The 17,731-nt window shown below is 55.3% G+C and overlaps 1 protein-coding gene across 1 annotated transcript in view; it reads right to left on the reverse strand.

Annotated features, from left to right (window-relative positions):
• GCN1 (GCN1 activator of EIF2AK4) overlaps positions 1-17,731 on the reverse strand; it is a 69,323-nt gene that overhangs the window by 22,562 nt on the left and 29,030 nt on the right. The window contains exons 16-37 of the mRNA XM_031948712.1: positions 16,966-17,058; positions 16,058-16,133; positions 15,811-15,970; positions 14,832-15,021; positions 14,459-14,583; positions 13,572-13,750; positions 13,216-13,309; positions 12,739-12,852; positions 12,427-12,625; positions 10,781-10,936; positions 10,258-10,445; positions 9,676-9,756; positions 9,351-9,494; positions 8,821-8,948; positions 8,498-8,687; positions 8,238-8,308; positions 7,472-7,637; positions 6,902-7,096; positions 5,376-5,622; positions 4,950-5,071; positions 4,329-4,443; positions 1,889-2,068 (exon numbers count right to left, since the gene is read on the reverse strand). Of these exons, the coding sequence (XP_031804572.1) occupies positions 1,889-2,068; positions 4,329-4,443; positions 4,950-5,071; positions 5,376-5,622; positions 6,902-7,096; positions 7,472-7,637; positions 8,238-8,308; positions 8,498-8,687; positions 8,821-8,948; positions 9,351-9,494; positions 9,676-9,756; positions 10,258-10,445; positions 10,781-10,936; positions 12,427-12,625; positions 12,739-12,852; positions 13,216-13,309; positions 13,572-13,750; positions 14,459-14,583; positions 14,832-15,021; positions 15,811-15,970; positions 16,058-16,133; positions 16,966-17,058 (3,213 nt within the window). The remainder of the gene's footprint in view (positions 1-1,888; positions 2,069-4,328; positions 4,444-4,949; positions 5,072-5,375; positions 5,623-6,901; positions 7,097-7,471; positions 7,638-8,237; positions 8,309-8,497; positions 8,688-8,820; positions 8,949-9,350; positions 9,495-9,675; positions 9,757-10,257; positions 10,446-10,780; positions 10,937-12,426; positions 12,626-12,738; positions 12,853-13,215; positions 13,310-13,571; positions 13,751-14,458; positions 14,584-14,831; positions 15,022-15,810; positions 15,971-16,057; positions 16,134-16,965; positions 17,059-17,731) is intronic.

Consider the following 17,731-nt stretch of genomic DNA (forward strand, 5'->3'; position numbering starts at 1 on the left):
TGTATCTAAGTTACATTTTAATATATTTAACATCTACTGGTCATCCTGCCATCTAGGGAGGGGTGGGGCGGTAAGAGGTGAAAAAATTGGAACAAGAGGTTTGGCAATTGTTAATGCTGTAAAGTTTACCCATGTATATATCCTGTAAATAAAAGGCTATTAAATAAAATTAAAAAAAAAAAAAAGAAATGACCAGCACAATGATTTCAGAAAGACCTGGAGAGGCTTACATGAATTGATGCTGAGGGAAGTGAGCAAGGCCAGGAGATCATTATATACTTCAACAACAATACTATATGATGATCAATTCTGATGGACGTGGCCCTCTTCAAAAATGAGATGAACCAAATCAGTTCCAATAGAGCAGTAATGAACTGAACCAGCTACGCCCAGCGAAAGAACTCTGGGAGATGACTAGGAACCATTACATTGAATTCCCAATCCCTCTATTTTTGTCTGCCTGCATTTTTGATTTCCTTCACAGGCTAATTGTACACTATTTCAAAGTCTGATTCTTTCTGTACAGCAAAATAACTGTTAGGACATGTATACATATATTGCATTTAATATATACTTTAACATATTTAACATGTATTGGTCAACTTGCCATCTGGGGGAGGAGATGAGGGAAAGGAGGGGAAAAATTGGAACAAAAGGTTTGGCAATTGTCAATGCTGAAAAATTACCCATGCATATATCTTATAAATAAAAAGCTATAATAAAAAAATATATATTCTTCATTTATATGCCTAGTCTCCAAATTCAATTTTATCCCAAACAAAATAAGCTTCTTTAGACATGACTTGGATCAGGGAGATGAGAGAGGATTCAGCCAAGTCTATAAAGCAAAGATGCCTAAATGCTTTCAAATTATTTTTCGAAAGTTTAATTTAATCCACAGTAATTCCCCATGTCCTTCCCTTGACCAGGAAAAAGAACTAGAAATCAACAACATGGGTAGTATTTGGGGGAGGGGAGAATTCAGTTCTCTCTTAGGAGAGCAGCCCTCTTGCAATCACAAAATAATAAAGATTTAAGGACAAGAAGCTCTATCTAAAAATGACTGCAAATAAAATTAGAAACCACGTGAAAACAAGGGGGACAAGACCCTTCCAACCCTGACACTGACAAAAGTCTGTTTTCACACAGTGCCCCGAGACCCCTTCCCACTCCACAGCTGTGGGCACAAGTCTTTGTTTAAAAACAAATGCCAGACTGACGTGACCATCAAAGAGCAATGTGTCCTTTCCAAGAAGTAAACCAGAAGCTACCAGGCGTAGGCAAGAGCTCCTCGCTCTTTCACTCTAAAGCCATCCTAATTGTTGAGGGGAGGGGGTAGGTGCGCAGCTGAGCTTTGTCAACCTTGTTTGGTATCTGACCACCAAACAACATGCAGGCTTAAGGTCTAGAAACAGTGGTCTTCCCCAGAGCTAGTGGAATGGAATGACCAACCCTTGAGAGCCTCATGTTGGCCATAATGTACAGACCGTGGCCACTGTACCCATCACCCAAAATCCAACGGGGCATTTTCAACCCCAGGAACCCCTGAAGATCAACTGGGCACTGAGTGATCCCTTGGCATCAAGCTGCTCTCATGGGCTCATCAGGGTCCCACCTGGGCTAAATCAAAGCCAGGGAGAGCCCTTTCCAAAGTCCGAAACCAATGGAGAAAATGGCCTTCCCAGACATCATCTCAAGGATAACAACCAAAATGTGACCTAGGATGTTTTAATGACAAATATTTGTTCTGCTACAGCAGAGCTCCCCAAATGGCAAGAACAGCTAACAGAGGTCCTCTCAACAGAGAGGTAGGTCTTAGGAGACACACGCACAGAACGGGGAGAAGCCTCTGAAAGGGCAAGATGGGGGAGGAGGGGGATAAACCTACCCAAGATCTCAGGATTCCGGATGACAGAGCCAATCTGTCTTAGCGCCTGCTGTCCAGCCTTCTGCACTTTCACGTGGGAATCGGTCAGGACCTCAGTGAGTTTGGGCACAATATTGGGGAGGCAAGAAGATAGCTGCTTTGGGGCACAGTATGCCATTGCCCCAAGCAATTCCACGGACCCTAGGGACAAACATAGAGACTGTCAGTGGGCAGAAAGGAGCAAAGAATTCAATTCAGGTCTCATGTACTCCTGAGATGCAAATGCAATTCATAGGGAAGCAGTGGAAACATTGAAGAACACCAGCCTTAAACGAATTCAAGCAGCTTTGTAGCACCCATGAAAAATGAACAATCACACAGACAAAGTACACTTTACACAGAAACACATGAGCACAGTAGCTGGGTGTTGGAAAAACTCACAGATCCCAGCGACTGGAGCAAGAATTCACTAGCTGACAAAAACTGTCGAGAAAACTGGAAAATCGTCTGGCAAAAACTAGGAACAATTTATAACAATATTATAAAATGAACAACTTTGAAAGGTTTGGGGACCAATTCCAGAGGACTCATGTTGAAACTGGCCCCTCGCCTCCCGATAGAAAGAGAGGCAAGGGACCCAGGCTACAGCCTAAGGCGTACGTACTGGACATGGCCGACGAGGAGCGTTGTCTTGCTTGATTTTACCTGTTTGTGATGAGGGGGTTATTTACTTTTTCAAGGGAGAGGGAAGGTTAAAAAGTGAGAAGGGAATAGGTTTTTATTAATTGAAAAAAATTAAATCTGATGATAACAAAAGGCTCCAGGGGAGCAAAGATTCCAGGACCATAGAACCACAAAAGGAGATCTGAGAAAGATCTCAGAGATCTTCTGACCAGGAATTCTGGGGTCCATGAATTTGTTTTTAAAAAGTATTTTAATAACTATTTCAATATGATTTGTTTCCTTTGTTTAAAAAAAAAAAAAAAGGAACAGACTAGAGAGTTAGAAGAAGAAATCCAAGCTATCAATAGCCTTTTAAAAAATGTTCTGAATCACTAACAGAGAAATGCAAATTAAAACAACCATTTCTGCCTCATCTCCATCAGACTGGCAAAGGTAAATGACAAAAGGTGGAGGGGTACACTAATGCACTGTTGGTGAAGCAGTGGACTGGTCCATCCTTTCTGGAAGGCAATTTGCAACTATGCTAAAAAAAACAAAAACAAAAACAAAAACTATTCAACTGTGCACATCCTTTGATTCAAGATAGATCTATCAGGTCTACGCCCCAAAGAGATCAAAGAAGAAAATGATCTCTATATATGTAAATATTTATGAGGCAGCCCCTTGAGAGCGCTGGGCTTGGAGTCAAATCTGGCCTCATTTGCTAGGCAAGTCACTTAAGTCTGTTTGCCTTAATCCACGGGAGTGGAAAACAGCAAGCAGCCCTGGTGTGCTATGGGCCACTAGTTCATGAAGAATCAGACACGACTGAACAACCACAACCACATTTCTAGCAGTTTTTTTGGTGAAAGCAAAGACTTTGAAATGGAGGGGATACCCATCGCCTGGGGAACAGCTGAATAAATCCTGGCATATGGAGGGGATGGACTGTGTGGTTTACTGTAAGAAACGATGAAGGCGATGGTTTCGTAGGAGCCTGAGCAGACTTGTTTGATGAGGAGTGAAATGAACAGAATCGGGAGAACTGCTACAACCGCAAAATCCTTGCAGACAATTCACTTCCAGAGACACGTGACAGACACAGATGCTAGCTGAGATGGAGTTATTGTAGACATGGCCAATGTAGGGATTTGTTTTGCTTAACTGTAGGTGTTTATAATAGGGTTGTTGTTTTTTTCCCTTCAATGGGGCAAGGAGGGAACAAGATGGAAGGGAAAGAAAGAAAATTGTTGTTTGAAAAAAGTCAAATAAAATGTAACTTGGAAAAAAAAATTGAATGACCAGTTGCTCCATGCCCAGGCTCTAAAACTCCCATTGTGGTAGGTGAAAGCCCCAGAGCTGGTTGAGGCTTCTGGGACAAGCATCAGGGACCCACAGAAGCCTCAGCACTGACCTATTCAGACTTCAGATTGAGGACACGGGTCCCTTAAGAACCCCTACTCCAATCAAAAAGGAAGAGTCGTGGGTATGGAACACTGCAAATAATGTCAACTTTTTTCAAACAACTTGTTCAATTGGGTGAATTATTTTTCTCTTCTTCTCTTTTTTAAAAGAAAAATTTTTTATTATAAGGAATGACTCCCAGGGAGGGACTGCGGGAGGAACACAGGGTAAACAAAGAAATTATCAATAAAAATCTATTCTTAAAAAACCAAGAGACAGAAGCTGGGAGCTAAGAGGAGTCTCCCATCTATTCCCAGAAACAAGGAAAAAGGGTTATAGGTGCCCTTTTCCAGGGAGAAACAAGGGGGAGCGAGGCTCAGGACAGCCCTCTTACCAGCTTTGGTCCTCCAGGACTCCTCCTCAAGGGCAGCCAATAAGGAGGGGAGAACCAGCTTCACGCCATGAGCACTCAGGTTACTCATCACGGCTTTGGCACAGTCATCTGCAGCCTCAAAGGAGGAGAAAAGCGATTCAGAAGCAGGCCCCAGCCCAGCCCCAAGGGAGGCTGAGAATTCACCTCATCCACAAGCATTTAGGGGGGCTTCTCTACGGCAGGCCTCAAGTCTGGCTGGGCCAAGGGGATCAAAAAGTCAGCAGTCCCCGGGACCTTGACAGCAGCAGGTGCCCAGCTCTGTCGGACCACCCTCGATAAAAGGAGACCCACTGGAGCCTCTGCCTTCGACGACTGAGGAGAAGGAGTCTAGGGAAGCAGCCACTCACCAGGGGGCCCCCAGGAGCTGATGCCCCCTTGCCCCAAGGGCCCACCCCTCCCAGCATGAACCCCAGCTGCTATTCTCCGATCTCAGAGCTCATCTAAGTCAGCCTCCCACTGCACAGGGAACTTAAGCCCCGATAGGAGAAATGCTTCAGTCTTGCAGATGGTCCAGATTAGGAAGAGGATCTGAATCAGGAACCGTAGCCCCTTGTGCAGTGCCTACCGATGGCCAAGACTTACCTCGCGCACATACTGGTTGCCATCTCCAAAGCAGAGCAGTAAGTGCGGCAATACGTGAACCACGTACGGCTCAAAGAGCTTCCCCAGCATGGTGCAGAGCATCTCAAAGGCAAAGAGGGCCCCTGCGGGGAAAGCAGGGGGTCAGATCAACAGGAGGGCACAAGGAAAACGGGCAGCACAGCTGGGAGTCTCCGGGGCTTGCTCTCCTGCCCAGGCCCACGGAGTTGTGGGGGACGTGGACAAGCCAGACCACTGCTCTACTAGACCCTCGCCCTCAGCAGTCACTGATGCTGGCACCCGAGACGGGTAGCGACATCCTCTCCTGGCAGAGACCAGGAAGAGCACAGGCAGGCTGCACGAGGAGCCCTGGCCAGGAGAAGGCCCTGGCCTCCCACGGAGCAGGCAGGGGGAGGCCCTCCCACTCACCCTCTCGCCGGCGGAAGTTCTTCTTGTCCTGGATGGCATCGGTCAGCGTGGTCATCATCTCCTGCTGCTTCAGGGAGAGGATGCCCAGGCCCTTCACCAGGCCCGCGAGGCCATAGGCCGCCCCCTTCCGCTCAGCGTACTTGTCGGACTCCAGCAGCAGCTGCATCAGCTTCTGGATCATGCCCCCGGCATCCTCTTTGATGGCGGGCACCAAGGGCGGCAGACAGCCGGCCACCGACTCCTGGACCTGGGGGGAGATGAGCCCCATCAGCACAGCCCGGGCCCACCCCAGGACCATGCTCTGCCTGAGCCCAGGGAACAAGGAGGACCGGTCCAACTCCTCAGCTGGGCCCCGAAGCCTGGTGGCCTGCCACCTGCCAGCCCAGGCATAAGGAATGCCCATGGGCCTTCTCCTACTTCCTCCGGGATGACTCGGCCCCTTCTGACTGCGAGCTGTTCTCCCTTTGGCGTTCCCACTCTGGCTGATGCCCCCGCACCCGGTCACTGTCCCTCGGGGCTGCCTCCCCTCCAGGCTTAGGTTTAAGAGGGCCAATCCCCCCTCCCCAGGCCGCCCGAGTGTCTCTCCCTGGCACAGCCGCTCATGGAGGAAAAGTCTGCTTGGGTTAGTCAGCGCCTCAGAGCCACTGAGAGCCTCACTCCGATTCTGTCTGCCAGGGCTGCACAACATGGACCAACTCAGAAAGACTGGGAGCTCCCTGGGGGCAGGGCCCAAGCCTTGTTCCCTCTTCTACTCCAGGCGCTCAACCAACGTCTGACACACTCAGCTTGGGAGGAGCCCTCCCGGGGGCGCTGCCCTTCAGCCTGCCACACATGGCGGCGGGGCCACTTACAGCGAGGAGGGTCTTTCTTTGCGGTTTAAAGAGAAGGGGGGGGTTCGACACAAAAACCATCTGTTCTCTGCCTGCTCAGTGGGGCCGGGCCGGGCCACTCTCCTGATTGCCCTCAGAAGCATCAGCCTGCGGCTGCTTCAGAAACTGGGGTCTCTCATGTAAATCTGATTTCCTCCCCAGGAGTCCTTTTTCATCGGGGGGAGGGGAACCTGAGTCTGGGGTTTCTTAGGCAGATGGGCACTCCCGGGGAGGTCACTCCCTTGTCCAAGGCCAGCCGGCCCCTGCTCTACAGCTCATCCCTCAAGCGGAGTCAGAAGCTCCAGGGACTAAAGTAATCATAGCTCACGCCCATGCAGCGTTTTAAAGGCAGCACAATGCTTCGGGTGTTAATCCCACCGGATCCTCAGGACAAAACTGAGGAAGCCCCTTTTATGGGGAGAAACCATAGGCAGGCAAAGGCAGAGCGGCCCGTGCAGGGCTGTGTGGCTTGTGCCGTGCCCACCGGCCTCCCTGTCTCCTCCGAGGGTGCAGGCGTGTCAGCAGGGCCCCTGCCCAGGGACATCTGTGTTATGCCCTCCGGCCCCATTCCTCCCCAGGCCGCTCTTCCCCTCCCACTCAAGGTGGGGGCGGGGGGGGGGGCGGGCCCACCGGGTGCCAGGCGTGACTGGCCAGTACCTGCTGGGAGGGCGTGGAGAGCGCGGCCACCAGCTTGGCCACAATGGGCTTCACTTTGGGGTCGCTCTTGTCCAGATGCTTGGCCAGGGAGCCCATCAGGATCACCACGCTCTGCCGGACAGCGTCATAGCTGGCGTCATTGGGGGCGTCCTTCAGGAACTCCTCAAACACGGGCAGCAGGGAGTTGACGTTGTCCTGCAGAGCCAAGAACCCACTTACGATCCCAGCATCTTGGGCTGAACCCTCTGTGGGGAGCATGAGAAGGCCGGTCTCTGCTCAGGGGATCCGGCCCGCGGCCAGAACATGGAGGGAGGACTGAGCAAGGACAAAGGCTGGGGCCATGCTTCCAGACAAACCGGGGTCCAGGCACCAGAGAGCAGCCTTGAGCTGAGCTTGTGAGACGCAGGGCTTCCCCGGCAGGATGCGCCAGTCTTCAGCCACAGCTTTGGGTGCTCATCGGTCACCTCCCTTTCTGCCCTTCCTTCCCCTCAGTGTCTCACAGCCCTCTGAGGAGGCACCCAGGCCCACCGCAGCCTCCCGGGTCCAGCGCCCCCAGCACCAGCTCCTCACCTTGCCATGTGTGTTGAGCGTCGAGAGCGCCGCGTCCAGCATGCACTTGCGGACGTCGGGGCTGCGGTCATTGAGGGCGTCAGGAACAAAGAACTGGAAAAGCGGCTTCACCTGGGAGCTGTCCAAATACTGCGAGAGCTTGTTCAGAGCCAAGGCCAGGCCGCACCTGGGTTGAGGAAGGGAAAGCGGGGAAGTGCCAGCCCCCTGCCGGCAGCCCCAGCCCACGCCACCCCAAGGGGTCACACTCAGAAAGGGCAGCAAAGGGCAGCGCCGATCCTCTCGTCCTTGGGGCCACCACTGTGCCTCAGTTTCTCCAGATGTAAAATGGAAACTTTCCCCTCCCTTGACCCCTGCTTCAGAAATGCCGTACAGATAAAAGGAAGTACTGATGACAGACATCAAGGTCTCTCTGAAGTAAAGCTGCTGCTAACGTGGTCACCAGGGCAGAGCAGGGCCACTTCACCCCTCAAGGGAGCGAGGCCCTTCCCTAGGTGCCAACAATCCCAAGGGCCCAGGGGTCTCAAAATGGCCACGCTGCCCGCCCTGGTCTCCCTGGTCCTCGGCCACCACACTCACACAAGACCTTGTGACAAGCCCAAGAGGAAGGCCATGCCCAGAGCATTATGTCCATTTTACAGAAAAGAAACCATCACAGGGAGGAGTCATTGCCCACGATCGCACCAAGAACACCTGTCCGTGTGCCCCTGCCATCCCCTCCCCAGGCCCCCACCACCCCTGTCCGAGGAATGCTGTGGTCACCAAATACCTGGCTTCCCACTGATCTGGCGGAGACTCTGAGATCACTCGTCCCAGGGCATCCAGTATCGGGGGGGGCCTCTGTAAGAGACCACCTGGTCACAGGGATTTGCCCAATCAAGCCGCATGTTCTCCCACCCCCTCGCGCCCTGGGGCCCCCTGGGCACCGCATTCACTCTGGCAGGCCAGGGCCCACCTGCGCTCCAGAACACGGCTGGTCACTCATGTTGGCTGCCCCATGGCCCGCGCTGACCTCTCTGGCTTACTCACATAGAGCTTTTCCTGGTAGATCTCCATGAGCCTCCCCATGACCTCAGCGGCCTGCCGCGGATACCGGGCCACAGCTTGGGAAAGGGCCTCGGCCCCTGCCTGCCGGACGGCCGCCTCGTGGTAGATCACGTCGTCGATCAGCAGGGAACAGAGGTCAGGCTGAAGCTCCAAGTTCATGGCCTCCCAAAGCCTTTGAGGGACCAATAAGCAGAGAGTTAGCCATGACCATGACCTCCCTCCCCGAGGCTGGGCCCTGCTCCCCTACACAAGCACATGCAAGGGTAAATCACGTCAGGAGGTTCGGAAGGAGACTCCTGTCTCACCTCTCGGCCCGCTTCCGAATCTCCTCCTCACTGTCAAATTTCACCACCCAGAGTCTGCGCAGCAGGTTCAGGCCATTCTTCTCATCGCTGTCGGGGGTCGGCAGCACCATCTGGAGCTCCCTCAAGCCCTAGAACGAGCCCCCCAATCAGCCACTCCCCACCACTGAGGCAAGGCACCCACCAGAGCCCAGGGCCTGGGGACAGCCTTGAGCGACCCCAGACCCACATCCATTTATCTTTCGGTCCAAGGTTCTTACAACGCTGTGGGCAGTGACATCCACAGCTGTTCCCTCAGTCAAAGGACAACAATTCCCTGCCCCCCCCCCCCCCCGCACTCCTCCCCCCCTTGCCCCACTGGCTGAGCAGGCCCATGAGGTTCATTTAGCGCCGGGGGAAGACAAGGCGTTCTGGTGGAAAAATGAGGTGGGCTCGGGATGCAGGGACCTCGGCACCGAGCCCAGCCCGGCCCTGCCAGTGACTCTGAGACCTTGGGCAGGTCCCAACCCTTCTCTGGGGCAGCAGATACTCACTTGGAGGGCCGTGTCCCGCACGCTGGAGCACGGGGACCGCAGGGCCTGCAGGAGCACATCCACCTCCTCCTGTTCCGCAAAAGCACAGCCGTCGTCCCCGCTGCTGCTGGCGCACAAGGCCTTCAGGGTGTCTGCAGCCAGGCCCTGGGAGGAACAGGGACTCTTAGGTGCATTGTACAGACCGGGGGCCCGGGAGGGCAACAGGGAGAGCCAAAAGGCCACTGAGAGTCCGAAGGCACCCCCAGACCCGTCCCACAAAGGGCACGCTCGCCAACCAGTGTAAGCAAGCTGGGGCCTGGCGGCTCAGGGGGCCAAGCTCACGCACCTGCAGGCGGGGAGAGCCAGTGGCAATCACTCCCGTCAGCAGCCGCAGCATGTCTGTTCGCGGCAGCAGCTCAGGTCCATTCTAGGAAGCAAAACCGCGCCATGACTTAGGTTTTGGCAGAACTGGTAGCCCAGCTGACAGTGGGACGAGAGGCAGAGCCCCACCCAGTGAGAAGGCGCCCCTGTCCCTGCTACGGACGCCAAGCCTGCCCAGGGCAGGGACTGATGCCCCTGGGGGTTACGCACTGGGAGGCTGCCTCCTAACAAGCTTGCCTTCTGGGTGGCTTTCCAGGAACAAAGCCAGAGGTCAGCCAAAGGAGCCCAAGGGGATGCTCGTGACCAAGCCTGACCCCAAACCCTGAGAGGCTTGGGCAAGCAAATACTCTGGGCCTGAGCCAAAGGTCACTCAGTAAGTTAGTCAAAAAGTCATCTGGGACAGAATACTGGGGGTCCTGGCCAGCCTGACAAGGAAGGGGTCTGCCCCTGAAGAGGTAGCAGATGGCCCCTCCTCCTTCCCACTCTGTCCCAGGAGAGGCTCACTGGGCTGCTGTGTCTCCCGCCCTGGGCAGACCACTGTCCCCACCTCATCCACCCACAGGGCCTGGTTCCTCGGGGATGGGGACGATCTCAGCTGTGCATGGACCGTGAGGATCTGCAAGATCTGGACCATGAGCTGCTCGCTGTCCTCGCTCCGGCCGGGGCTCTCCGTCAGCACCATCTTCAGGAAAGGAAAGACCAAGGAGAAGGCTGGGGCGGAGAGGGGCGAAGCATCTGCGGAGAAGAGAGAGGAGCCATGAGGGCCGAGCGGGCAGCCTCCCCGGGGGCCGGCCAGAGCTCGCGCTGCTGCAGGCCTGAGAAAAAGAGCGTCAGAGGCAGGCGCGCCCAAGGGTCCCTGCTCATTCCAGCTTCTGGGCTCAGGAAGGGGCTGCAGGCGGCCCAGGCAGCCGGCCAGACTGAGGCAAATGTCTTCCCCAATCCCACAGGAAGGTGGGAGCTGGGAGCTCATGTGAGCCCTTCCTTGGTGCTCTGGCAGACAGAAGACCCAACACTCCCAGCAGCTCCCCCACATCTGGCTTGGATAGGGGCCACCCCCCACCAGCCCCTACCTGGCTCTCCCTTGCCTATCTTGACAGGGACGGTGTGGGCGTGTAAGAGGCTCACAGCCCGCTGGGTGGCGGCCGAAAGGTCCTCCTGGCACCAGGACTTATCCAGGACACACTCGGGTCTCAGCAGACGCAGAGTCACGTGGCTCACCAAGGTACCTGGAGAGGGTGTGAGAGAGCCAGGGTCAACAGGCCTGGAAGGGCAGACCAGCCTCCCAGCTATGGCCCAGAACGAGAATCACAAAAACTCTAGAGTTAAATGAGCCCAGAGACCATTTGTCTGACCACATCGAAGCCCCATTCTAAATTCTCTGGTGGTCTCACAGTGGGGGACCCACACCCTGTCGGACCAGGCCCCTCAGGGTTGGTGTTTATAACTCCCTCTCCCATGTTCTAGAGCCAAACAAACACATGTAATCCCTGCTCATTGGCTCGGCATCCCAGTCCTGGGAGACAGCCAGCAGGGAGCACCGCTCCGCCCTCCAGTCACTCAGCAGCCCTGTTTCTACCTCACCAATGTCTGTCTTTCACCATAACGCTCAAATCTGCCTCTTCCTGAAACCTGGGAAGTTCCGAAGGCAGCCCGAGGTCACATCCCCTTATGTGGCTCCCAGAATCCCCTGCGGATCCACCTACAGCCCCCAAATCCTCCAATCCTCAGAACATCTACTGTCTACGTCCTCCCCAGAACAGTCAAGAGAAGGCTTTCTACTTGCCCATGTTTTGTTTGCTGGCTTGGGGAAGGGGGAGGAAAATTTGCAACACAAAGTTGTTTCCAAAACTATCTTTATGTATATTTAGGAAAATAAAATATTTGGGGGGAAAAACCCCCCAAAAACTAAGGCCTTAAGAGAGCCAAGCCAGTGCTCATCTATCAGAACCCTTTGGGCTCCGTGTCTGGCCATTTCTCCCATTCATGGTACCCACACAGGAGCCCTGGATGCAGAGCCCCTACCCTCCCACCAGCAGCTCCGGACATCCATGGTCTGCTACCGCTCCCCACAATGCACTAACCCACCCTCTCCCGCCCTGCCTGACTCATCTGGACAGCTTCCACACAAAGAGCAAACCCTGAATGGTGGCCAAAGCCCCAGTGACCTTTGCCCTTTGAGCCGGCCCCCCCCAGACCATCCCTCCTGCCTGACACTTCAGCCCTTCACAAACCGGCTCCCCATTTCTAAACTACTCTCCCAGCAGCCTCCTCTCCTGGACTCAGAACCACGCCCTAGTCCACACCAGTGTCCATGCCCACAGTGCTCTCCCTTCCCCCCCACCCCCTCTTTAGCTAAGGCCACGAACTGCTAAATCTGCCAGTGTAATGGAAGCTCCTTGGATTCAGGAACTGCTGCTTCATAAGCACGTGCAAATCTCTCTTTTTAAATGTGAAGCTGCCCGGTGTAGTGGAAGGAGCACTAGATTTGGGACGTGGCTCTGGAGACTTGGGATGACCATGTGACCCTAGACATATCCCTTCCCCTCTCATCTGTATGAGGGGACGCTCTAAATGACTCTCGGAGCTCCAGATCCTGGATAAGGAGGTCAGACTGGGGCCATCCCTTCCTCTAACAACCCCCATGTGTCCAGTGGCTGCCCCCTCCCCAAGCCACAAGCCCAGGGGACCCTCCAGCACCCAGCAGAGAGGTACTAACCCAAAGTCTTCAGCCTCGGGGGCATGACGCAGCTGGACAAAGACAAGAAGGGGTCCTTGATCCTGGGAGCAGCCAAAGGCGACTTCAGCAACGGCAAGAAAGAGCGCACCAAGATGGGGATGTACTGGGTCAGCCCCGGCGGATTCCTGTTCAGAATGGTGTCCAGGAGCCCAAGGGCCGCCTCCAGGGAACTGTCCAGCTGCAAGGAACCAGCCGAGATCAGTGCCCACGCCTCTGCCCCAGGAGGGGCTCTGGCCACCAGGAACCTCACCGCAAGTGACAAGTGTCCGGAGAGCTGAGCGGCTCACTCACCTCCTGCAGCCGCCTCCGGATCTGGGCCTCCTTGTCCAGCTGGGCCCGCATCATCTCCTTCTGTTTGCTGGTCAGCTGGACCTCGTCCTTGATGCCCTTCTTCTTCTTTATCTCCTGCAGCAGAAGAGGATGGGTCACTCGCCCACCAGGGAGCCTTGCTTTGAAACCCAGAGGAAGAAGCTGCAGCTGGAGCCCAGTAAACACCCGGCTCAGCCCCTCACCAGCCCCTGGCCCCATGGCTGTTTCCCTCGAGCACTCAGGGCAGCCCCTCACTGGCCTCCCAGATCCATGGCTGTTTCCCTCAAGTACTCGGGGTAGCTCCTCAGTGGGCCCCAGTCCCCCAGTCCCAGGGCTGCTTCCCTCAGGAGCTTGCATCCCCTCTCTCGGGCCATACATTCTCAAGGTCGTGGGCTACGCACTACAGAGGCCCCTCCAAGGCCCGGGCCCTGTACCCCTGGCACAGCAGCCCTCACTGACCTCCTTCAGCTCCAGCTCGATGATCTGCTCCTTGAAGGAGTAGGCCTTGTTCTCTCGCTTCATGTTGGCCTTCTTCGTGCTGTCCTGCTGGGCACTAGGGACACCGCCGGGAGGCGGAGGAGTCAGCCCGGCCTACCCAGCTGGCCCCACATGCCAGGGCTGAGAGCGGACGAGGCAAGAGCCAACCCACCCTTGCCCGAGGAGCTCATGCTCTACTGCAGGGAGACACGGGCACAAGGAAGAACCGTGCATGTCCGGGGAGACTTGCCAGAGGCCGGGGCTCTGGAAAAGGGGGAAGGAAACCTGCCCCGAGCCGGGGAGGGAAATGTGGGGGACGAGTCGGGGGGAGGCCTTACCTCGGAATCACGGACTTGTCATACAGTTCCCCTGGTGGGGTTTTCATGATGGCAAACTCCTCCCTGGTGACCTGGCTCAGGGCCGGGTTCTGCACCGCCGCCGTGATGGTGCCAATCAGCTGCGGGAGGACCCGGTGAGGGGACAGGACGGAGAGGGAGCCCATGGCGTTCATGGACGACTGTCAGTGCAGAGAATCAGAGTCAGGGCGGATCAGCTGCTTTTGCAGTGTCCCTTCCCTCACCCCCGCCTGCGTCTGGACGCCCCACCCTCTCAAGAACATCCTCGTCCAACTCTAGAGCTGACCACCTGGCTGTTAGGGACAGCGTGCAAAAACACACAGACAAAAGGACATGGAGGCTGCTCCTGGGAAGTTTACACTCCACTGAAGCCCTAGGGCCTGGACAGAGTGACGGGGAGGGAGCCCGGGAGGCTGAGGGGCAGGGACAGGGGGGAAGACTTCCGTCTCAGCAAGCTCATCATGACGCCCATGTGAAAGCCAAACGGCCGGAAGAGGGATGGAGGCAAGGAGAGGTCAGGGAGCAGAGTCCAGGCCTGCCCTGGGGTGGTGAGGAGGGCAGCAGACCCCCATCCCCCAGCAGACATCCACCACACACCAGAAACCCAAGTGGGAACAGGGAGAGGCTTGGGGTGGCCCCGAGGTCGGAGGCCGGGTGACTGACACCAAAGCCGGCGGCGCCTTCAGCCAGCAGCAGGGAAAGCGGCTCAGAAGAGGGCGTACAGCCCTCTGGGACTCGATCAGGGCAGTTGGAGACGGGGGGGGGGGGGTCAGAAAGGGGAAAACCAGCCAGAAACTGCAGGGATTGACTCCTCCCCAGCGATGAACGCCGTTCAGTGGCTCAGACAAAACAGGAGGCGATCATGATACCTGATTCAAGGGTATCTGAGTGGTGATCCGGGGGAGAATCTGATCCAGATGCTTTGTGATGAAATCCGTGGGGTTGATCTTCATCTTCACCAGCAGGGCCGGCCAGAGCCCCGACTGCACGGCCACTGAGGGGCAGAAGGAAGGGGGGGCTGAGCCTCCTGGGAATCATCCTCCAGGAGAGGCCAGCTGAACCTCACCTTCCCTGTATAACAAAGGAGACACACAGGCCCCCTCCCTGCCGCCTTCCTGTCCTTGTCCCTTTCCCTGCCCCAGCCCTATCCCCTTCCTGCTCTTGTCTTGTCTCATTCCTGGCCCCTCCCCGTCCCTATCCTATCCCTGTCCCTGCCCCCACCCCCTCCCTCCAGCCGCAGACCTATGGAAGGATGATGGGTGACGATCAGCATCTCCTTGGCCAGCCTCTCCGTCTCTGCGATATCGGCCTCTATCCCAGGCACAGCTGAGATCACACATAGGGTCTCCTGGAGGACGCGAGGAGGTACGTAGGCCTTTCCCTGTTCCGACAGCTCCCCAGATTCGGTCACCAGAGACTCGGCTGGCAAAACCTGCAGAGATGGCACACGTGAGCACAGGACAAAGGCTCAGAGGAGAGACTCAGGCCCGCCGCCGCGTGGGCGCTCAGTGCCCAGGCAGTTTTCTGTGGGCTGTGGCTGTCCTGCCCTGGGCCCCCGGGCTGGGAGAGGGGGCCATGGGAAGGAAGCCCCTGGGACTGTCTGTAAACCTTACAGGCTACAAGGGGAAGCCAAGGGGCAGCTAGGAAAGGCCTCCAGGGTCACAGGAAGGCGCAGGAGCTGGCATCTCTACACTAAGCGCCCCCCTGTATGTGCCTCCTTAGAAACGCTTCTCCCTAGGACACAGAGCGGCACCAATGGCTGGGGCCCAATTAGAGACAAGGAGAAGGACTGGGTCTGGGGCTTCTTTAGGGCGCTAGATGAAATGATAACTACTCAGGAAGGGGGGAAAAGGGAACCTGGTGGCAGGAGAGAATAAAGAGTCTAACGTGACTGAGGAAAACCCATTTTGGACTCCACAAAACACTAGTCTCAGGAGCCTAAAACCCAAGTTCTAGTTTCCTCTCCAAGGTTGCCTGGCTCCTCAGGCCTCCAAGCCTCAGTTTACTCCTCTGTGAATGGAGATCTAGTCACACTGCCTGCCTCCTAAAGGTACCAGAAGGAACCACCTTGCAATACTTAAAAATACCATATCCATTCTAGTTATTAAAACTACTACTGCTCTCACCGGCCCCAAGGGAAGAGCAACAGCTCGGGGGGAGCCCAAAACCGAGATGTCCCTGGTGCGGCTTGGACCCAGCAGCCCCCACCCAGGTCCTCTACCTTGTGAGAGTTGAGGATGGCTTTCAGCTCATCCAGCAGCCCGTGGGCCAGCGTGTAGCCACCCAGGGAGGACAGGAGCTTCCGGACTGTCTGCTGGGCCTGCCTCCGCACGTGCCAGGTTCGGCTCAAGAGCACAGCCACCAGGGCCCGGTGATACTGCCTGCAAACAGAGGGATGGTAGCTGAGGGAGGCCCACGGGGGCCTTCCCAGAAGGAAGTCGAGGGCCAGCGGGCCAAGCCATACGTACTGGACTTTGCTGCCAGGGAGTCGGTGAGCATGATCCAGGAACAGCCTCTCCGCCAACTGCAGCACGGTGCACAAGGCTGCAAGAGACAGGCATGGGAACCGGTCAACCCCAAGCAGGTCCAGCCTGGGCAATGGAAGTTGTTCTAAAGCACCGTTTCCCAAATTACTAAATACCAGCCAAGACAGTTCAGGAAACCTTGGTTTTTCCCAAATAACAATGCACTCTTTTCTGCACAGAACTAAAGCAACAGTTTGTCTCCCTCTGGGAATGGAGTCTGCCACCAGTCAGCCAAAGTTCCCTGTTAAAACACCAGAAAACCCTCTCGACAGCACCAATTAGCCAATCAGCTATAATTACAGCAAATCTAAAAGCTCCATTATTTCCTTGTCTCTACAAATCTCCCAGCTTCTCCCACACACTTCCTGGCTCGGCAATCCTTCCCGCCTCACGAGCGCTGCGCGTGCTCCCTGTGTGCTCCCCACACACCTGTCCCTGTCTACTTGCGTCAAGTTTGCCAACCTGCTCTTGGGACACAGGTACAGTGGAGAGCCCAAGACGGCTAGTCAAGGGCCTGACTTCCACAGCCCTGTGACCCTGGACAGAACCAGCCTCCTCTTCTGTGAAAGGAGGACTAGACCCTCTCCAAAATCCCTGCCGCCCCAAATCTGCCACCCCAGGATGCACCTGTAAGAATCTGGGCAGAGCTACTTGCTGAGCCAACCCAAGAGCAGTGGCTCCTAACGCAGGGGCTGCAGACTTGGGCTTTTTAAGCATCTGGCTAAGTGAAACTCAGTGCAATTGGTTTCCTTCAGAATTCTTTGCCTTTGAAGCTAATTCTGACACTGCACCTGCAGTGGTCAAGGACACAGAAAAGGCAAAAGACCCCTCAGGCTGACAACTTCACTCACCATCCTCCGAAGCCAACAACAGGAACTTCTCAGAGGTAAAAAGCTGCTTCTTCTCATCTACAATCAGCTGCCAAAAGCTATTGAGCTTGGCCTCTGCAAGGAGAAGGAGGCCGTGCGTGAAGGTCCCATCCCCGGCAGCCTCCGACCCCAAGCAGCCCCTGTCTCCACACGCAGCCGGCCCAATTGTTCCCTTTGGGGTTTTCTGGGCCTCCCTTTCTGAGGTTGATACTTAATGTGCCGGACTCCCAAGAGGTAAAGACACCCCCAATCTCAAACACTAACAGACTGCTGCAGCAATTGGGGGAATGGGTCCCCCTGCACAGAGTAGAGCAGAACTGAGACCAGTTAAGGGAGAGCTGAACAGCACAGAGGAATGAAGGCGTGAAAAGGGGTAGGAAAGGAAAGCTTGACACTACTGCCACTAAAGGCACGGAGAAATCTGTCCTGGACGTTCTACTCCGAGTGGCCCATATACATAGCTTTTCCAGGCCTCCAACATCCTCACCTGGCCTTGAAAAGGAGCCATATTTCATCTAGAAGAAAACACTGTTTCCCCCATACACACTTTAGGATGCGGGTGTCCACATCGTGAACTGAGAAATAGCAACAGCCCCTTTTATGAGACTGAAGTGCTTGGGGGCTAGCGTAACAGCTAATTTAGGAATTGAGGGGAAGAAAGCTCCCCGGAGATGTCTGTAGTGCAAAAGGCTCTCTCTGGGGCGCTTCCACAATGAGACTTAATGATTTTTCCTCTGACTAGCCCAAC

Source organism: Sarcophilus harrisii, chromosome 1, assembly GCF_902635505.1.
Source record: "Sarcophilus harrisii chromosome 1, mSarHar1.11, whole genome shotgun sequence".
Classification (NCBI taxonomy): Eukaryota; Metazoa; Chordata; class Mammalia; order Dasyuromorphia; family Dasyuridae; genus Sarcophilus; species Sarcophilus harrisii.